This window comes from Hemibagrus wyckioides, linkage group LG09 (assembly GCF_019097595.1).
Source record: "Hemibagrus wyckioides isolate EC202008001 linkage group LG09, SWU_Hwy_1.0, whole genome shotgun sequence".
Classification (NCBI taxonomy): domain Eukaryota; kingdom Metazoa; phylum Chordata; class Actinopteri; order Siluriformes; family Bagridae; genus Hemibagrus; species Hemibagrus wyckioides.
The window spans coordinates 8,029,391-8,052,657 of NC_080718.1; the positions used below are offsets into that span (position 1 = coordinate 8,029,391).

Below are 23,267 nucleotides of genomic sequence, written 5' to 3' on the forward strand. Positions count from 1 at the left end.
ATTAGGGAATTGAATGTTTGCATATGAATGCAAATGAATCGAGAAGCTAAGCCCTGTCGGAAGCCTTGTGATAAAGTTCAGTGAAAAATTAACAGAACAACACATTCAGCAGAACAACAGTGAAGGATTAATTGAAATTGACACAGTAGCAATCAGTAAATTTTACCTGCCATTAATAGTCCTGGCAGGGGAAGTACTGGATTGATGTTGTTTCCTTCAAGAATGAGGCTTGAAAAATGAAGCTTTTGGGAAAACCAAAAAGAAGTGCTGCACATGGAGCAGAAGTTATGGAACTCCAGGCACATTTAAGGGAGGTGAGAGGCACCCAAGTGTCACATCAGACCATTCAAAACCGTTTACATCAGCGTGGTCTGCGTGCTAGACGATCTGCAAGGGTACCTGACCACACCACCAGGCACAGGCATCATCGTCTTGCATGGGCCAGGGAGCATTTACGCTGAACAAGGGACCAGTGGGCCTCAGTGCTGTTCTCTGATGAAAGGTGATTCACGCTGAGCAGAAATGATGGCCGCCAACGATGTTGGAGACGTCAAGGAGAGCGCTATGCATCAGCCACTGTTGTGGTGGTGGTACAGGGTCTGGGCAGGTGTGTCTACTCAATACAGAACTGCCCTACATTTTGTGAATGGTACAGTGACAAGCCAATACTACTTGAATAACATCATTAATCCAGTCATTGTGCCCCTGCATGAACAACACAGGCCTAATTTCATCTTCATGGAAAACAATGCTCCAGCTCATCGAGGTCGCATCATTAGGGAACAGCTGCTGGAGGCTGGGGTACCTCAAATGGAGTGGCCTGCACTTTCTCCAGACCTGAATCCCATAGAAAACCTATGGGATCAGCTGAGTCGCCGTGTAGAGGCTCGTAACCCTGCACCCCAGAACCTCAATGACCTGAGGGCCGCCCTTCAAGAAGAGTGGAATGCCATGCCTCAGCAGACAATAAGTCAACTCGTGAACAGCATGAGATGTCGTTGTCAAGCTGTAATTGATGGTCAAGGGCACATGACAAATTATTGAGACATTGACATTTTTTGTTGTGGTATACCCACCACTGTTGTCGGCTTTTGTTTCAATAAATTGTTTGAGATGAGGAAATCACCATTGCATGCTTCTGCTTAAATGCCCTACTTTCATGATATATCACTGTAGCATGAACTTTTTACATTTTCCATAAATTTCACCCAAAAGCCAAATATCCTTAACTTTTTGTGAGTAGTGTATATACAGCTCTGGAAAAAAAAAAAAGAGACCACTGCCCAATCTCCAGATTTGAACCCTATTGAAAACCTCTGGAATGTCAAGAGGAAGATGGATGGTCACAAACAAAGCTGATCTGTTTGCTTTTTTGCAAAAAGAGTGGTATAAAGTTCCCCAACAGCAATGTGAAAAACTGGTGGACAGCATGAAGCCAAAACGCATGCAAATCGGGGTTATTTGACCAAATACTGATTTCTTAATGTTATTTAGCCAAAACATTAACACAATTTGTTTACAAATTATTTGCATTTTGTTTTATTTGAGTTATTAAAGCTCTGCAAATACTGCATGATATTGGGTTATTTTGATGTGTTGTCATTTCCTTTAAATACACACTCTAAATAACAATAGTTATATTTTGAATTTAGGAGAAATATTGTCAGCAGTTCACAAAAAATGAAACAAAACAGTTCATCTTACCAATCCATGTACCTGTAAGAAAAAAACATAAGAAACTGATTATTTTGCAGTTGTCTATTATTTCCAGAGCTGTATATGGAAAACCATATTTAGTTACAACACACACACACACATATATATACACTATATTGCCAGAAGTATTTGCTCACCTGCCTTGACTCGCATATGAACTTAAGTGACATCCCATTCCTAATCCATAGGGTTCAATATGATGTCGGTCCACCCTTTGCAGCTATAACAGCTTCAACTCTTCTGGGAAGGCTGTCCACAAGGTTTAGGAGTGTGTTTATGGGAATTTTTGACCATTCTTCCAGAAGCGCATTCATGAGGTCACACACTGATGTTGGACAAGAAGGCCTGGCTCTCAGTCTCCGCTCTAATTCATCCCAAAGGTGTTCTGTCGGGTTGAGGTCAGGACTCTATGCAGGCCAGTCAAGTTCATCCACACCAGACTCTGTCATCCATGTCTTTATGGACCTTGCTTTGGTCACTGGTGCACAGTCATGTTGGAAGAGGAAGGGGCCAGCTCCAAACTGTTCCCACAAAGTTGGGAGCATGGAATTGTCCAAAATGTCTTGGTATGCTGAAGCATTCAGAGTTCCTTTCACTGGAACTAAGGGGCCAAGCCCAGCTCCTGAAAAACAACCCCACACCATAATCCCCCCTCCACCAAACTTTACACTTGGCACAATGCAGTCAGACAAGTACCGTTCTCCTGGCAACCGCCAAACCCAGACTCGTCCATCAGATTGCCAGATGGAGAAGCGCGATTCGTCACTCCAGAGAACGCGTCTCCACTGCTCTAGAGTCCAGAGGTGGCGTGCTTTACACCACTGCATCCGACGCTTTGCATTGCACTTGGTGATGTATGGCTTGGATGCAGCTGCTCGGCCATGGAAACCCATTCCATGAAGCTCTCTGCGCACTGTTCTTGAGCTAATCTGAAGGCCACATGAAGTTTGGAGGTCTGTAGCGATTGACTCTGCAGAAAGTTGGCGACCTCTTCGCACTATGCGCCGCAGCATCCGCTGACCCCGCTCCGTCAGTTTACGTGGCCTACCACTTCGTGGCCGAGTTGCTGTCGTTCCCAAACACTTCCACGTTCTTATAATACAGCTGACAGTTGACAGTGGAATATTTAGGAGCGAGGAAATTTCATGACTGGATTTGTTGCACAGGTGGCATCCTATCACAGTTCCACGCTGGAATTCACTGAGCTCCTGAGAGCGACCCATTCTTTCACAAATGTTTGTAAAAACAGTCTGCATGCCTAGGTGCTTGATTTTATACACCTGTGGCCATGGAAGTGATTGGAACACCTGATTCTGATTATTTGGATGGTTGAGTGAATACTTTTGGCAATATAGTGTATATATATATATATATATATATATATATATATATATATATATATATATATATACAGTATATGTATATGTATTTATATTTATTTAAAGTCAGTAAACCTAACTATATTGCTTTCATATTGTTACCCATCTTGAACAAGGTTACCATTTCTGCAGCTGATTGGACCTATATGTATTCAATATCCAGCAGCTCATCAGTGACTGGAATATTATTAGAATGTTATTCTGGAATGGTAAAAAGTCTTGCCACAGTCTTGTCTTGTCTGCTGAGAGCTGCCTTTGTGACAGTATATGAAGGAGAGCTTTAAAACCATTTCCATGAAAACAGTTAAGAAAAATAATGTTCATTAATTAGTTAAAAAATGTAACATTGAATAAATGCAAAAATAATTGCATAAATTAGAAGGAAAAATTTTTTTTAAAAATGTAACAAAAGGTTTTCAAAATGTGTTTGAGTTTATTTCTCAATTTGATTATTTAAGACATTAGAAGAATTAAAGCTGCTAGTTTCTAAAAGAGAAATGCTAGAGTAGTTCAATGGCTTCAATCATTTAGAAAGCATTTTACAGTAAAAAGGTTACTAAAGTGGAAACATTTTAGCAAACTGAACCAAATCCTGCCTACGGACAAGGAGACTGATTTTTTTTTTGTGTGCCTCACTGCCTTATTAAAGTCCATAATTATATAGATACAATACTTACAAAGACCAGCTAGCTACTGTAATTTATAGTTGCTCTACAAGAAAAGCCCAATCATTGAAAAAAAAAATCTTCTCAATCAATACAGTACAAAAATGCAACAGTCTCTGCTCTAACAGGAATCACTAAGTTTCACTCACTAGATACTTTATGTTGAAAATAATTGATATCTCTGTCCATTATTTTTGCAATACATGCATTAGTAACCCACTGGAGGTCTGATATAATTGCACACTAATAAGGAAGATAACCATCTGAAAATTAAAAAAAACTCTGGGGGAATTTCTCATACATGAGATTAACCATCAGCAGCATCAGCCAGAATCCTTCATATTTAACTCACTTTTAACATAATTACTTTAATGAGCTTTTTTTCCCCAAACACGCTGTTTATGTACAGCATTTTCCCACCTGCTGAACAAAAAAGTGAAGTATGACCAAGCTTTGAAAGCATTTCTTTTTTTTTCTGAAAGCAAACTTTTTTATGCAGTTCTCAGGTATTGTCAAGCGTTTTCCTGGAATTTTCCATGATTTTTTCCCCCATACATTATTTATTCCGCCCCCAACCCCCACCCCTCCCTCTGAAAATGAATACAGCACTGGAAGTTTCCTCTTGATTTCATGTGATGGATAATACAGACAGGAAAGAACACTAAGTAAGTAAAATGTGTCCTTCTGGTATGTACACACACAAAACCAGATTTTGTTACATGGTTTGGTGACTAGAATTGTGCTTGTATGTTGAGCCCCTTTGCTACAAACAGCACAGAAAAAATTATTTATTTCAAGTCCCTGTGGTTAGAGGAAGTCTTTTGGATCCCCAATAAAAACACAAAATGATTGGGCCTTTGGCTGTTCACAAAATGTACCAGAACCCAAAAAAGAAGTCAATTCTCTCAGAAAATGGGAGGCATCAGAAAGGTACATTGTTTCAAGTTCATGCGAAGAATGATGGTTCAGGTTGACTTTCCCAGAACTGTGCATTTAAGAGATAGATATATTATTATGCAAAAGCTTGTCTTCTTTTGAATCCATCTTGACTGGACCTGCCACCTCCCCTGGAACAGGCAGGAAAAATCCCTGCAACAAGCATGGGCAGTTAAGATTATATTTTGCATGTTAAAGAACAAGATTATAAACAAGTTATGTGAAATATAACTTTATATAGCAAATTTATTCACATATGTATAATGTGTGCATAAAAACATTTTAACTGTACATCAAATGACTTGTATAACAGACATTTATGAAAAGTATGTTAGTAAGAATGAATTGGTCATTTCCTCTAGAACATCTCTAAAAGACTAGTTATATATGTAACAATTTTATGAACCCTGTATCATAAAACCAGGGGCACTGCATAATACCCTAAAGACCCATTATGCCTATATATTCCAAGAAGGCCCCTTATTGTAACCAATGTTACATGAACAACTAGCATTCTTTTAAAACTCCCAATGCTATGAATATCACCAGGATAACATGACAATTTCATGAGGAACATATGCCACAATGTCATGAGGCATGTGGAATGCAAATGGTACCACCCAGGGAGCTTGTGTCTTCCAGCGTTAGAAACCTATAGAGCAAGGTATGTATTTACTGAACATAACTGAACATAAGAGACCACTGCCCAATCTCCAGATTTGAACCCTATTGAAAACCTCTGGAATGTCAAGAGGAAGATGGATGGTCACAAACAAAGCTGAGCCGTTTGCTTTTTTGCAAAAAGAGTGGTATAAAGTTACCCAACAGCAATGTGAAAAACTAGTTGACAGCATGCCAAAACGCATGGCATGGTTTAATAAAATGCTTAAAAATAGGATTTGTAAGTTTGTTCATGATGACACTCAAAAGTGAGGTAAGTGGTTTGAGTCTCTGTTGTTTGCATTATGGGAGGTTCCACAAGCATACATAGAGTCTCCGTTCAAATATTTGTACAGATCACTGCAACAAATTCACTGGGACATCTTAGATGTTTGGGAAGCAGTCCAAACAATCAAAATATTAGGATATATTTGCACTGCAAGATAAAGTACTTATTTTGCTACACACATTAAGCCTAAAATGACTTGCAAAGTGGCAAGGACCCTTTGATGTCACATGTCAAAATGGAGATCAGTTGAACAAACAAACCACCTTAATCTTCTGAAACCATGGAGAGAGGCGTTTCCTATGGCTCTGGGGGGAAGGCCAGATGTGCGGCCCAATTCACTCTGGTCCTCCATGGAAACCACTACTCACCATACTAGAGTGCACAGGTTGCCCAAGGACAAATGGAATTTTCCAATGTGGACATCATAGAGCACCACATTGAGACTCCTCCAGGTGTGGTTCTGTGTAGCCACTCATACTGTTTACCTTATCAAAAAGCCCGGTTGTCTTTGTTCCACAGGGGGTATCATCAGATTTCCTTGTCTCCAATACCTTGATAAAAAACATCCTTTTCCATTTGTGTTTCATCAATTTGTCGCCGTTTCATCTGCAATGTTTCACTGTCTTATTGAGATTGAGGTTTTATGTTAACCTGCTGTTGATTTCTCCTGACTGTTCTCTTCTTTTTGTTCTGGAGGCTGATAGAATGGATAAAGGTCTGATCAATTTTGTCCCAGGTGATGAGGGAGAGGTGTTCCTCATGCTGTACATCAGCTGCAGGCTTAGTACCTGTACATCAGCTAAAAGCACAGCAAGATCAAGATCAAGTGGGTGTCCTCATCCTCCAATACTGGGGCACCCTTTTCCCCTTTGTTCTGATCATATCCTGCTCCAATGGCTCCACCACCTGAAGGAATCAATTCTGTCCGTTTCCCTTCTTTGTTTTCCCATTGTTTGCTAGTCAAGATGGCAGCGCGTACGGATGCAGCAGCTCCTGGCTCTCGATTTTGGTGCGTTTTTGTTTTTGTTTTTTTGTGTTTTTCATCTGTTGCTTCTATGAAGCATGATTATAGCCGTCAGGACTTACTGGACATTGGATTTCAGCACAAGATTGCAGTCACACACAACTTTCATCGCACTCACAACATTCCAGTGGACATCGCCAGACCACCAGGATCCCCCTGGATTGTTGTCGGCCCTGGCATATGGCGCAGACGGCGTTGGGAGAGGAAACAAAAGCGGGGCTGCCAGGCCAGCCTTCTTGCAAGACTTAGAAAACAACCACACAAGCCTCCGCTACCAGGCATGTTCCTCACCAACGCAAGATCCATGGCTCACAAAATAAACGAATTGGAGCTACATATTACCAGAGATTGCTACATCTGCAACTGCTGTATTATGATCATATCTGAGACCTGGCTTCACCCGTGAATCCCCGACACAGCAGTGCAGCTAGCTGGCCGCACTCTCCGCCACTGGGATAGAAACAAAGACTCCGGTAAGAGCAGAGGAGGGGGTGCGTGTATATACATACACAATGACTGGTCAAACAACAGTATAGACAGCCACTGCTCTCCAGACCTAGAGTTCATGGTTGTTAAATGCCGCCCGTTCTTTTTACCAAGAGAGCTAAAAGTAGTGATTGTCACTGCAGTTTATATACCACCCGATGCAGTTTATATACCACCCGATGCTAAAAGTTAATATAGCTCTCGCTCTCCTACTAGATGCCATAAATAAACAGCAGCAAGCCCACCCCGATGGCGTACACGTCATAGCAGGAGATTTTAATCAGGCAGAACTCAAAACTGTACTCCCACACTTCTTCCAGCATGTAAATTGCCTGACCAGAGGGGAAATCACACTTGATAATGTGTACACCAACATCAAACATGCATATAGAGCCACCCCTCTCCCTCACCTTGGCCAGTCAGATCATCTCTCTCTGCTCCTTACTCCAGCATATATCCCTCTCAGAAGGAGAACACCTCCACTCACAAGGACTGTGACTACATGGCCTGAGGACTCACTTCCTCAGCTCCAGGACTGTTTTGCACACACTGACTGGGATGATTTCGAACATCACGACCTGGCTGTTCACACTGAGGCTGTGCTGGCCTACATCAAGTACTGTATGGACATCACAGTGAATAAAATCATCCGGGGTTTTTTCCAACCAGAAACCCTGGATGACTAGACAAGTCCACAAGCTCCTTAAAGACCACAATGTGGCCTTTAGGTCAGGTGATGGAGCTCTTTACAGTGCTTCCAGAGCCAACCTGAAGAGAGGAATTAAGGAGGCAAAGAGGGATTACAAAAGGAGGGTAGAGGATCACTTCACGTACGGCAACCCAAGACAGGTATAGCAGGGACTCCAGCACTTAACCAACTTCAGAGGCAGCAGCGATGCAGCTGGGAACAGCTCAGCCTCACTGGCAGAGGAGCTGAACTGCTTTTTTGCTCGCTTCAACACAACACAGTGGCACAAAGCCACACCACCTCAGCCCACACCAGGTCCTGGCACCCCCCCACTCACTGTCCAGGAGCACGAAGTGAGGCAGGTGCTCAGAGCAGTGAACCCACGGAAAGCTGCTGGCCCTGATGGCATTCCTGGGAAGTTGCTCTCGGGTGTGCCGACCAGCTCTCCAACCTTTCCCTGACACAAGCCTCAATCCCATCCTGCCTGAAATCATCCACAATTATCCCCATACCTAAGAAACCAGCCACAGATCGTCCCATCGCCCTCACTCCTGTCATCATGAAGTGCTTCGAGAGGCTGGTCCTACAGCACCTGAAGACCTGCCTCCCCTCCACCTTTGATGCACATCAGTTTGCCTACAGAGCAAACAGATCAACTGAGGATGCAATAGCCACAGCTCTTCATAATGCGCTGAGACATCTGGAACATCAGGAGAACTATGTGAGGATGCTTTTCATCTATTACAGCTCAGCATTTAACACAATCAAACCAGACATCCTCTTCAATAAACTGATAGACCTGGGCCTCCCTTCACTCACCTGCTCTTGGATCAGAGACTTCCTGACAGACCGCCCTCAGACTGTTAAATTTGGTCCTCACCTCTCCTCCATCTGCACGCTCAGCATCGGCTCCCCTCAGGGGTGTGTGCCGAGTCCATTGCTGTACTCCCTCTACACACACACGATTGCCACCCAGCCCATCACCAGAACGCCATCATCAAGTTTGCTGATGATACCACAGTGGTGGATCTGATCACAAGGGGGGGATGAGGCTGCCTATAGGGATGAGATCCTGAGACTGTCGGAGTGGTGTTCAGCTAACAACCTGGCACTGAACACCACCAAAACAAAGGAAATCATCCTTGACTTCAGAAGGCACAGGACAGACCCCGCTCCCCTCTACATCAATGGAGATTGTGTTGAGAGGGTTCAGACATTTAAATTCCTTGGCACCATCATCTCTGAAGATCTCACATGGTCTGCCAACACCACAGCAACCATCAAAAAGGCACAGCAATGCCTTCACTTCCTGAGAGTACTGAAGAACAACAATCTGAGGGAGAAGCTGCTGGAGACCTTCTACCACTCTGTGGTGGAGAGCCTACTGACATACTGTATATCAGTATGGTATGGCAGCTGCACTGAGGCAGACAAGAAGGGAATACAGAGATTAATTATCACTGCGCAGAGGATCATCAGCTGCCCCCTTCCCTCCCTGAAGGACCTCTACGACTCCCACTGCCTAAACAGAGCTCAGAACATTGTAAAAATCCATTCGCACCCTGGTACCCACCTGTTCAACCTGCTGCCCTCCGGTAGGCACTACAGGTGCATCAAAACCCGAACAAACAGACTCAAGAACAGCTTTTTCCCCAGAGCTATAATCACACTGAACACACACATGCACTAACTCCACCCCCCTTCCCAGCACAACTTTTCCACTCAGTTCTACCAGTGCAATATCACTACTACCTCAGTGAAATATTAGGCAATTTTCACTCAGTGTAATATGTGTATTTTACCGGTGCAATGTTCTACTTAATGCAACATGTATATTCTAACTAATATTTCAGTGCAATATTTTATTCTATTTATTTTATTTATTTGGGTTTTTTGTACCTATGCACCTCAAGCAGAAGCTCTACTATTTCATTGTATATTGTGTACGATGACAAAGGCATTCTATTCTATTCTATTCTTCTCAGCCGTACATGCCTGGATACAAAAAATGTTTTTCCATGTAGCAGAGGGGGCAAAATTCCAAATTCTCATTCATTTGCTTCAAGTAAACCCACACATCCAAATAAGTCTTAAATAGTAAACTGCTAATGGTGCTACAATACTGCTAGATGTGTGGTGTTAAAATAAGGCAAGACCAGAAGAGCAAAAGGATCAGGCACCAGCCTTCTATCTAGCAACAAACAAAGAGGGGCACAGAGAGAGAGAGAGAGAGAAGGAGAGAGAGAAGCTTCCATATATATATATGTATATATATATATATATAAAATATTATATATATATATATATATATATATATATATATATATATATATATATATATATATATATATATATATATATATACACACACACACACACACACACACATACACACACACACAGACACTATATTGCCAAAAGTATTCGCTCACCTGCCTTGACTCGCATATGAACTTAAGTGACATCCCATTCCTAATCCATAGGGTTCAATATGATGTCGGTCCACCCTTTGCAGCTATAACAGCTTCAACTCTTCTGGGAAGGCTGTCCACAAGGTTTAGGAGTGTGTTTATGGGAATTTTTGACCATTCTTCCAGAAGCGCATTTGTGAGGTCACACACTGATGTTGGACGAGAAGGCCTGGCTCTCAGTCTCCGCTCTAATTCATCCCAAAGGTGTTCTATCGGGTTGAGGTCAGGACTCTGTGCAGGCCAGTCAAGTTCATCCACACCAGACTCTGTCATCCATGTCTTTATGGACGTTGCTTTGTGCACTGGTGCACAGTCATGTTGGAAGAGGAAGGGGCCAGCTCCAAAGTTCCCACAAAGTTGGGAGCATGGAATTGTCCAAAATGTCTTGGTATGCTGAAGCATTCAGAGTTCCTTTCACTGGAACTAAGGAGCCAAGACCAGCTCCTGAAAAACAACCCCAACCATAATCCCCCCTCCACCAAACTTTACACTTGGCACAATGCAGTCAGACAAGTACCATTCTGCTGGCAACCGCCAAACCCAGACTCGTCCATCAGATTGCCAGATGGAGAAACGCGATTCGTCACTCCAGAGAACGCGTCTCCACTGCTCTAGAGTCCAGTGGCGGCGTGCTTTACACCACTGCATCCGACGCTTTGCATTGCACTTGGTGATGTATGGCTTGGATGCAGCTGCTCGGCCATGGAAACCCATTCCATGAAGCTCTCTGAGCACTGTTCTTGAGCTAATCTGAAGGCCACATGAAGTTTGGAGGTCTGTAGTGATTGACTCTGCAGAAAGTTGGCGACCTCTTCACACTATGCACCTCAGCATCCGCTGACCCCGCTCCGTCAGTTTACGTGGCCTACCACTTCGTGGCTGAGTTGCTGTCGTTCCCAAACACTTCCACGTTCTTATAATATAGCCGACAGTTGACTGTGGAATATTTAGGAGCGAGGAAATTTTACAACTGGATTTGTTGCACAGGTGGCATCCTATCACAGTTCCACGCCGGAATTCACCGAGCTCCTGAGAGCGACCCATTCTTTCACAAATGTTTGTAAAAACATTGCATGCCTAGGTGCTTGATTTTATACACCTGTGGCCATGGAAGTGATTGGAACACCTGATTCTGATTATTTGGATGGGTGAGCAAATACTTTTGGCAATATAGTGTATATATATATATATATATATACACACAGGGGTTGGACAATGAAACTGAAATGCCTGGTTTTAGACCACAATAATTCATTAGTATGGTGTAGGGCCTCCTTTTGCGGCCAATACAGCATCAATTCGTCTTGGGAATGACAGATACAAGTCCTGCACAGTGGCCACTCTTTCACCAGTCTTGCTGTGTGTATTGGTGAATTATCATCCTGATACATGGCACCGTCTTCAGGATACAATGTTTGAACCATTGGGTGCACATGGTCCTCCAGAATGGTTCGGTAGTCCTTGGCAGTGACGCACCCGTCTAGCACAAGTATTGGGCCTAGGGAATGCATTGCACCCCACTATTGCACCCCAAACCATCACTGATCCACCCCCATGCTTCACTCTGGGCATGCAACAGTCTGGGTGGTATGCTTCTTTGGGGCTTCTCCACACCGTAACTCTCCCGGATGAGAGAAAGACAGTGAAGGTGTCTCATCAGAGAACAATACATGTTTCACATTGCCCACAGCCCAAGATTTTCGCTGCTGGCACCATTGAAACCGACGTTTGGCATTGGCATGAGTGACCAAAGGTTTGGCTATAGCAGCCCGGCCATGTACATTGACCCTGTGGCGCTCCCGACGGTTTTGGTGGAAACAGGAGCATTGAGATGCACATTTAATTCTGCAGTGAGTTGGGCAGCTGTGGTTTTATGTTTTTTGGATACAATCCGGGTTAGCACCCGGACATCCCTTTCAGACAGCTTCCTCTTGCGTCCACAGTTACTCCTGTTGGATGTGGTTCATCCTTCTTGGTGATATGATGACATTACCCTGGATACCATGGCTCTTGATACATCACAAAGACTTGCTGTCTTAGTCACAGATGCGCCAGCGAGACGTGCACCAACAGTTTGTCCTCTTTTGAACTCTGATATGTCACCCATAATGTGTGCATTGCAATATTTTAAGCAAAACTGTGCTATTACTCTGCTAATTAAACCTTCACACTCTGCTTTTACTGGTGGAATGTGCAATCAATGAAGATTGGCCACCAGGCTGGTCAAATTTAGCCATGAAACCTCCAACACTGTTTCAGTTTCATTGTCCAACCCCTGTGTGTGTGTGTGTGTGTATATATATATATATATATATATATATATATATATATATATATATATATATATATATATATATATATATATATATATATATATCCACCTTCACTGTCTTTCCCACATCCGGGAGAGTTACGGTGTGGAGAAGCCCCAAAGAAGCATACCACCCAGACTGTTGCATGCCTAGAGTGAAGCATGGGGGTGGATCAGTGATGGTTTGGGGTGCAATGCATTCCCTAGGCCCAATACTTGTGCTAGACGGGTGCGTCACTGCCAAGGACTACCGAACCATTCTGGAGGACCATATTTATATATATATATATATTAATAAATAATATTATATTTATATATATATATATAAAAATTAGCATCAAAAAAGTACAATAGAAATTTTGCATTGGCAAAATACTGCAGATTGTACTTATATTTGTTATTGATTTCTCATGAGAATTTTGGGCAGCTCAGTTGTGAGTAGCTCACACTTGCTGTCTTTTGAACAAAAAAGTTTGTAGTAAACGAAGATGCGAAACAAATAAATGCCAATACAGATTATCAAGTAGAGCTTGATGGAAATTATATTAACAATTTGTGGTTAAAATGTCATGTCACAAATTCCCCTTCTCTTACTGCACATTACAACAGACTTTGCCCCAAGGAAATCAATAACCTGGTGTACTTGAGACAACATGGAAAAATCATGTGGCTCTCTTCTGAGGGAACTCAACACTGAATCCAGGCTTGACACTATGGGAATGTGCATTGCAGAAGCGGTGTCTGAAGCTTGTGGGAACACACACCAAACATTTTGGTAAGTGCCACTGTGCCCCCACTATCTTACAGAGGACCACACACATGCTCTTTGTTTGTTAGTAGAGCACATGCAGTCAGCACTTGAGGGCTGCATGCTAGCTGCATGCACTGCGGGAGGTTTCCTCTCCCCTTAGCTTTATTTATGGTGGCTCAGGACCCGAATTCACTCCATTCATGGGGTTTGCAGGTCGAGTTAGCAGAAGTGGAGCATGAGACATATAATCCCCTTTCTCTCGCCCACTCCACTGTCTCTGAAATTCCCGTGTTGGATCCAGAATTTCACGCTGCACTTTCTTCCGAATCACATGAAGATCTAATATTCTCTGCATGGGGCTCTGAGGACCTTGATGTGGGAAAAAAGAGCAGGTTGTGGCTGAACAGCCTCCTCTGCCTCTTGCCTTTGCAGAGCTTTTGGAGTTAGTCACTCATACAGTAGCTAAGCTTAGCATAGATTGGCCTAAAGAGCAGGCTAGCTTTCCCCATTCTAAGCTAGACAACTGCAACCTGACCTCAGGCCATGTGCCAAGGCAGGGGCTGAGGCCTGGAGAATGGAGACTTTACCTGCAGGTGGTGGAGTGCATTTGGCAGAGATTGGGTTGAGTGGAAGTGGACTTGTTCACCTTCAAATTGTTGACCCACCGTCGTCTCTGGTTTGCCCCCACTCCTCCAGCTCCTCTAAGGCTGGATGGCATGGCACAGGCATGGTACAGGCATGACCTAATTACCTTCTTGGATGGCACTCTATGGGAGATTCCCATCAGGAAGGACCTCCTTTCACAGACACAAGGGGGCATCATTAAACCCCAGCTGGAAACATGGAGTCTTTGGGTTTGGCCCCAGAGCAGAACCAACTTAGACTCCGGTCTCTCAGAGGATGTCATAGAAACCATACCTCCTTTGGGAGGCACCCTTTGCTCTCGCGCTTCCTGCATGGAGCCAGACAGCTGAGGCCTTTCTATAGACCATGGATTCCCTCCTGGGACCTCTCAGTTGTCCTGTAGGATTTACCAGAAGCCACCTTCAAGTCCCTGGTCATTTTGCATGCCTTTTGTGTTCCACTTGACGAATGCGTAGGGCAGGAGAAACTATTATGCCTGGTTCGGGCCCTTTCTGGTTATGTCAAACACTCTGCACTGAACACGGCACTATATCTTAACTGAGCTCTCATAACATAACTTATGCATGTTGTTGTTTTTTTCTTTTACCATTCTTAAATGATTGTTCTTTATTTCGTCTTAAAAGAAACTCTTCTAACAATTTAAAGAAATTCCAACCAATGTGTCTCAATGTCATACTAAATTCTGATAAATGAGTCCATTATTTCTTACCTTTTAAAATGTGACAAAGACATAAATTTGCTTAGCTTACTTATTTGCTTACTTTAGATGGTCACATTAGAATCCCAAAAGTTTTGCTATTCGTTTGGTTCAGGAGTTACTATTTGTTATTATAATTTGCATTAACCAACTATAATAAAAAAATAACAACTCCTGAACCAAACATATTTCAGCTTTTCCAGAGTCTGCAATGCATAGTAATAACCTAAAAAAGCATTAGGTGTAGAGCACACCCACTTATGGTTTAAATATGAATGCTAAAATATAATACTTCCTGTAATAATAGTAATAACAAATAGTCTGAGCAGTAAACAGATACAGATAATGCCCCCAAATACATATAGAATGTAAGGTAAATAATTACAGCTAAATCATATACAATACATCCACATTTAACATTTTTTTGCAAAATACAAAATAGCTAAAAAATTACCTTCTCATGCCAAGCTTCTAAGCATGAAGCTTATTCTTCTACCTTCTTTCTCATCATAGTCACTTCTCCCTGCCCCCCCTACACACACAGACAAAAAAGACTAGTTTAAAAAATATATTTGCTATCGACAACAGAGTGGCCCCTGTGAAATGACCAGTAAATAGGGTGCACAATACACTGCAAGTGTGTATATTTGTGTAGAGAATAAAAAGATTGTAAAGATATTAGATATTAATTTTCACCTCTTTTTAAATCACCTGAGATTAATTTACGTATTTAAGCCTTGGTGTTTATATTTCGGCATGCAATATTTGCTCATTAGGTAGTCCTTTCTAAGGAACTAGAGTAAACCATTTTCTCTCCGTTAACCTCCTTATTAACTTTAAGTCAAGTGAGACACATGAGTTCTTCTATGAAAAAAAAAATGCATATAGCATCAAAGCCTATAAACAAAGTCACAGTTTGTGGGGAAAAAACTATAATGATCGTCAGTCAGGGGGGAATTCTTCTTCAAACTATCACCAAGAAGGTGTCTTGGCAAAATCCACTCTTATTGGGACACTCAATAGGAAAGGAAATAAGCTATGTGCAAAGCAAATTCCATACTCAACAATTATAACATGTACACTTCCTCACCCACAAGTTCAAAGCTGCCAAGAAACTATATATAAATATAACCACAAATTATCAGTCTCAATTTATCAAAAAGAAACAAGCTACCACCTTCCATGAAATAGATGAACAAATGGGCGAGCTCCCAATTTCTTACGTCCTGCATGACTGTGTTGGAGTGGATACAACAAAAATAAAGGTTTTAAAGAGCGCTTGTCCTGCCCTGCCACAGCAACACAAAGTATCTTTTTATTTACAGCTCATGGAACAAGGACAAGATACTTTAAATAAATAAAGGGAAAGCAAAAAGAAAACAAAAACCATGAAAAGAAACAACCATTTCCATTACTAACACCCTTTCTGACCACAAACCAAGAGGAAACAGTTAAACGAAAATGTTGCCTACCTCCCTACAACTTCCAAATAAACAAAAATTAATGTGGCTAATAGGCTGGATACTACAACTGTTAAAAAAACAAAAACAAAAAAAGAATAGAAAGGACAGATAAATGTAAATGGTAATGTTAGCCTACACACAACCTCCAACTACCATAAGTGTAAACGTTGAAGACACAGCAATCCCACACACCCAATACAATACAACAGAGTAAAAATTATTAAGCAGATAACATGTTCAACAACCAGAATATGAACTGCGACAACAGGCACAGACAGGATAAAAACAACACCCTAGAGAAACCTCTTGGTGGAAAGTGTTTTTTTTTTGGCATTTCTTCTTGGCTTTATACTGCCTCACTCTTGACAGGTAAACAGGCACAGCTGAGGGCAATCAATTAGCTGTCAGACTGTGTAGCAAGATCCAGAGAGGAAACAGAGAGAGAGGAAAAAACCCCCCACTAATACAAGAGTACAAGAGAACTCTTCTGACAGACTATAACAATAAAGAATATGCCACTGGATGTAACACAGGAAAAAGGAAAAAAGGAACCTTTTAAATGTTTATATACATGGCGTAAATAGAAATAGTCAGATACCATGGCAAATCCTTTCAGCTCCCAGTTTAGGCCGGAGTGGTTTAGATGTAATAAATTAAAAATTTTATTTTTATTTGTCCCATACACAACCATTCACAGTGAAATGCTTTTTGACTGTCTGTGTCATGAATGTAGAATAAAAATAGAAATAAAACAGAGTTCTAATTAAACTATGTCCAGTTATAATGTCCAGTTCAACTCTCATGCTGACTGGTTCTCTAGATTTCAGGACTGTGGCCTACCTGCCACATTTCTCAATCAATGTAACCCTTTATTATTCCGACTAAACTCCCAGGCTTGGCCTCGGCATGTGGCTAGAGATTTTCCTTCACATCTTGCCACCAACTATTTCTTCTATGAAGCATATGGTTTAACATCGACAAGATTTTGTCCTTCAGCAAACCCCTCATAATATCTCATGAAGTTTGTTTATGTTTTCTTTTCTTTCTCTACCTTCTTCACTACCACCTAACCCCTACCCAAGCTAAATGCTAACCAGAAGCACACCACACCAAGACCAACTCCAGCCAAAAACCCAGCAGTGCACTTCAACAACAGTTTCAGTGCAAATAAAATCCCCTTACCTCTCAACCACTTCTGCTCCCCTCCCTCATATACTCTCTTTGGACCACCCAGGAGTTTCCACAATGCAATATCAGCACATCAAAACTCCTTCAGGATCAGTGCAACCGCCACAACTGCTGCCAAAGAGCTGCTGGTCCTAACAGCCTACCAAAGCTACATTACACACAGGTGTTGGTAGCTCTGTCCTTCTTCATGATGAAGGACACTGTCAACTTCTTTGCCTTGCTGATGTTCAGGAAGAGGTTGTTCTCCTGGCACCAGTTCTCCAGACCTGTAATGTCCTTCAGGTAGTCCCTACACAAGTCCACTACAACAGTGTCATCAACAACTTGACAATAGTGGTCAATATTGTCACAAGGCCTGAACGCCAGAGGGAGCCGTCACCCGAATATTAACTGTTTCTGTTCACTTCCGGTTCTATGACCTATATAAACCGCACGCTATCCTAGTTTCATTGCGAAGCATTGTTTCCTTTGTGTTACCTGCCAAGCCTTGATTTATCTATAGTCTCGTTTCCTCGTGTATGACCTTGCTCGTTTTTCTTCTGACTTCGTTTCTTGGACTAGCGTTTTGGTTCTGACTTTCTCTTCATTGCTTTCTGGTTTTCGACTCTATCTTTTCCGTGACCTCGACCAAGATCTTAGCCTTTGGCCCTTTACATCATCCGCGTATGGATTCTAATACTCCTACGTCTGACGGGACGTTACAGAATGCTTCGCCAGAAATGAGTCCAGCGGATATGCAAGCGGCACTGTGGCGGCAGCGCGTCCTTATTCAAGCTTACCAGGCGGAGGTCGACGCGCTGAGGGCAGCTAACCACCAGCTCCAGCAGCAGCCACTGGATCAGGCAGCCGCCGCCGCGCCAGCGCATGACACCCGCCGCGAACTTCCTCGTTTTGCCCTTCCTGAGAAGTTTGACGGATCTGCCGATCGTTGCCGAGGTTTTCTTCGTCAGTGTGATAACTATTTCGCTCACCAACCTGAGGCTTACCACGACGAAAGAACCAGGTGCACGTTCATATTATCCTTACTAACTGGTAGAGCGCTAGATTGGGCTCCCCGAGGACATTGTATCGGATCGGGGGCCACAGTTTACCTCCAGGGTCTGGCAGGAGTTCTGCAAGCAACTGAGAATCAAGGTCAGTCTGAGCTCAGGATACCACCCCCAATCTAACGGGCAGGCCGAACGTCTGAACCAAGGACTAGGAAGGTTCTTGAGGGCTTACTGCAGCAAGGAACAGCATCGATGGAGTGAATTCCTCCCATGGGCCGAATACGCTCAGAACTCCCTCACCCATTCCTCTACGGGGCTGACACCCTTCCAACGTGTTTTTGGCTATCAACCACCCCTGTTCCCGTGGTCCGGGGAGCCCTCTGATGTCCCCGCGGTGGACGAATGGTCCAGGCGAAGCCAGGAGATCTGGGAACGAGCCCATGTTCGCCTTCATCGGGCTATACGTAGACAGGCGATGCAAGCCAACCGCCGACGCCAACCCCACCCTACCTACCAAGTGGGTCAAAAGGTTTGGTTATCCACGCGCAACCTGAAACTCAAGCTGCCATGTCGTAAGCTCAGCCCCAGGTTCATCGGCCCCTTCAAGATCATCCGCCAGGTTAATCCCGTCTCGTTTCGCCTAGAGCTGTCCGCCTCCTACCGCCTCGCACCCACCTTTCATGTATCCCTGCTCAAGCCCTATCACGAGCCACAGACCGCGGACCCCTCTGCCCATGAGCCACCCCCTCCCCTGGACATTGACGGTTCCCTCGCCTATCGGGTCCACACCATTCTTAACTCGCGTCGTCAGGGCCGCCGCCTCCAATACTTGGTGGACTGGGAGGGATATAGCCCGGAGGAGCGATGCTGGGTCAATGCAAACGATATCCTGGACCCCGCTCTCATAGACGAATTTCACCAGAACTTTCCCCACAGACCCGCCCCTCGCCCGAGGGGACGCCCTCGACACCGAACACCTGGAGGTGTTCTTAGACGGGGGGGTTCTGTCACGAGGCCTGAACGCCAGAGGGAGCCGTCGCCCGAATATTAACTGTTTCTGTTCACTTCCGGTTCTATGACCTATATAAACCGCACGCTATCCTAGTTTCATTGCGAAGCATTGTTTCCTTTGTGTTACCTGCCAAGCCTTGATTTATCTATAGTCTCGTTTCCTCGTGTATGACCTTGCTTGTTTTTCTTCTGACTTCGTTTCTTGGACTAGCGTTTTGGTTCTGACTTTCTCTTCATTGCTTTCTGGTTTTCGACTCTATCTTTTCCGTGACCTTGACCAAGATCTTAGCCTTTGGCCCTTTACATCATCCGCGTATGGATTCTAATACCCCTACGTCTGACGGGACGTTACAAATATATTGGACAATATGGCTACATTAGACTGTACAACTAGTACAGCATGGGGCTCAGGACACAACCCAGGTGGGTTCCGTTGCTGAGGGTGAGGGAGAGTGAGATATGTCTTCCCACCTGTACAGTAGTGCATTATGGTGTTAAATGCTGAACTGTAATCAACAAAAATCGTTTCAACATAATTACCCTTCCTGCTGATAAGATGGTTCAGGGCTGTGTGTAGAAGGTGTACGATGGCATCTTCAGTAGAGTCGATAAATGTGATGAAGTCTCTGACCAGTGCCTCAAATAGTTTTTTTCAAGGTTACTCAGAGGATTTGAGAATATTAGATATGTTTTCTAATATTGTTTAGGATAATGGATGAACACCCAGAAAATATGTTACAGATAAAACAGATATGTATATTGATGCAGCCAGTATAAATAGTGTTCTGAAGCATTTAGTTGATATGGTAATCTCTGCTTAGCTTTCAGTATGCCTTTGCTGCATAAAATATTGGAAATCTAGAAAGATTAGCACAGATAAACAGAGTGTTTTTGTGAAAACATCGGGTCTCCAAATTTTGTTCATTTTGGTACTTTTTGCAGTGATTTGTGTGAAATTTAGTTTATTTGCTCTATAAACTGCTGATGGAGTAGTGCCTATGTTAAAGCAAACTTTTCAAGGCCACATGCATTCCCTAGGTATGACACCCCTCAGGATACTGATTCACCAGAATGTAAGGATATACTATCTAGCAGCAAAATCGGCAACTATGTCTGCGTGAGTGTTCATACACTCAAATATGTAAATTATTATGCAGAACTGAGAATTTCTTATTCAAATGTTACTTTTCAAATGTTTCACTGTGTCCCTATGGACTTACACATCACTTACATGGAAAACAAAGCCTGTCATTTTGTCACTAGTGCTATTCCAGGTGGTTCTACCTTAAAGACAAAACACCTGTGAAACACCTATGATGGTTTGTTCTTTGTCTGAGCCTGATTCTGTACATATACAATGCTAAAACTTGTTTACAATATATAGTTCTTATAGATTGGTGTATATCCAAAACCACAATGTGTTGACTTATGAAAGAAAAAATTATTAATACTTGGCTTTAAGTACAATTAAAAAAAAAAAAGCTGAAATACTTGAATAAAAAACTGCTAGTAAAACTCTAATGAGGAATATCCAGAAGCATACTGTGGCAATAGAATACAGTCATTTTATAAACCTAAAAAATTTATAATCTCACCTTCACTTTATGTTCAAGTATTATTTTTCCATTCTCTTGCCTTGCCCCTGCTTCTACCCCAGTAGACGAATCCCATGTTGCTGTCTTCTGTTGTGGAGCATAATATTGCTTGCCATTCTGCTCAGATTTCTTAGAATTCCCTCTGGATGATGTCATAGAGTTGGTGGAATTCTTCTGACTAAAGTGTTAAAAAATGATGAGTAATAAACTTCTCTATCTAAACACATTTAAATTCAATACTCACTTGTGTAATGAAATATGATATATTTGATCTTTGACATTAAATTAAGTTAATAAATTAATTAACTTAATTACTGATAACTGGTAAAATGAGTCATTAGCTATTATATGCATCTGTTTATATCAATTGAACTGATCAGTAATGTTGTTTTGCTGATATTTATGTCATGTTTTTGTGCTGCTTCTATACCAGTTGTCCTGCTGGTCCAGAAGATCAGAATTGAGGCCCAGCTCTGCAATGGGTGGATTAACATTGATGTTGGAGTTCTCACCAAGCTCAGCAGAGAGGGAACACACTTCTAACGCTTCGTCACTTACTCTGTCCCTCTCCCTCAGCTTCACCCTATTATCCCACTCCTCGCTGCAGCATGTTGGTTCCTGCCCTCTCTCTTCATTTATCTCCTCTTCCTCTACTCCAGAAGAAAACTCCTTCATGACCGCTGCCCAAAGAGAAGAAAAAAAGGGTCTTTAACATGATCCTGGAGTTCAAGGCAACTTTTGGGTTAAGATTAGTGAATGATGATTATAACGATGAAAAAGATGAAAACACAGCCTTCATTTTTTATTTTTGGATGTATTTTTGCCTTGGTTGTAGGGGATGTTTTAAGGGGAGTTAAGACAAATGTGGCAACAAGAAGAAAATCTTAGGTGACAGAGGTATTTCATGATGCCATGTATGTTTACTTTGAATTCACTATGGAATTTTATGGAATAAAATGGATTATCAGTGATCACAGACTTACATAATCATACTGAAACATAGTGAAAAAAATGATCTTTTTGTAGCCAAGAGGTTTGCTCTTACTGATCATAGAGACCACAATCCCATGTACTGGGTTTCTGTTGTCTCACAAAACCAAACAAAAAGGCACTTGAATTCACAAGTCATAGTTCACTTAGTTAATGTTGGCACAAAGTGCAAATAACCATTACCAGAAACAGCAGTGCATTTAACATTTGGCATCCATTTTCCTTCAGTGATTGGATGTTTTATTTGCAGTTGATCAGACTTTTGCTTTAGCTAAAAAAAAAAAAAAAAAAAAAAGCAGCAAAGTGTAGTTTCCAGGTGAATCCTTTGTCAGGTGCTATGGCTAACCGCTAGATGTCACATATACAAAGAGAAAGCATTGTGCTGTCTTTGATTTTCTTCCATATTTCTCCTTTCATATCTTCTTTTATATCTTCTTTCACTCTGCATAATGGAACCCAGAGTGTTAAATAATATGGTATTGAAGGAAGAAAGTGAAGTAGTAAATTATAGTAGTAAATAGAGTAGGTAGTAAATACTGGGAGAATAGCACAAATTAAACCATAGAGAGGTGACTTAATCGTATGAATAAGGTGGTTAGGGTACAAAGAACAATAGGAGAATGCAGAGTGGGGTGGTGCTGGAAAACAGGTGAAGCATGATGATGCCCAAAGTTAAGAGCACATATTAAAACATATAGAAGAGAAAACTGGAGATTTGTGTGAGAAATGTGAGAAATAAAGCCTTGCCATGCCATCTACATCACTGGCTGAGGGTTATCACCTATAATTATTTATTTGTAAGTATATACTATGTAGAGTTTTTAAACTGAGAAACAGTGAGTTCATCAAATATCAACTCTGATATCTGATTGTGTGTGTGTGTGTGTGTGTGTGTGTGTTGCTATGTTACAAAGGTCTTAGAATACCCAGTGCACCTGAGCTTGCTGTGTATGGGGCTGAAGCTGCAGTCTGGTCAGAGTACCCATATGAGCATCAGAACTGGACTATGAAGCAATTGAAGAAGAGATAACATTTTCTTTTACATCACATAGGCAGCCAGGTGTGTGTGTGCATCACTAACCTGGGGACGAGATGGCACCAGGATGCATTCTGGAAAGAAGGGTAGTGTGATGCTTTGAGCAATGTTCTGCTGGGACACATTGGGTCCTGGCACTCATGTGGATGCTTCTTTGACCTATACCACCTACCTACACATTGCAGCTGGTTTTCATTTTATGGCTGATTAGTTTATATAGTTCACTTGAAAAGGAACACCTGTCACCTGCTTATTTATGCAGGTATTCAATCAGCCA

At 42.3% G+C, this 23,267-nt stretch overlaps 1 protein-coding gene across 1 annotated transcript; it reads right to left on the minus strand.

The window, feature by feature from the left end:
* Positions 1–3,188: 3,188 nt before the first annotated feature.
* LOC131359750 (uncharacterized) lies at positions 3,189–23,144 on the minus strand. Its single transcript, XM_058399835.1, has 4 exons — positions 23,036–23,144; positions 21,395–21,644; positions 20,965–21,142; positions 3,189–4,849 (listed from the first exon to the last, which is right to left on the minus strand). The coding sequence occupies exons 1-4, from the start codon at positions 23,130–23,132 to the stop codon at positions 4,754–4,756; spliced, it is 621 nt and encodes a 206-aa protein (XP_058255818.1). The 5' UTR covers positions 23,133–23,144; the 3' UTR covers positions 3,189–4,753.
* Positions 23,145–23,267: the final 123 nt, after the last annotated feature.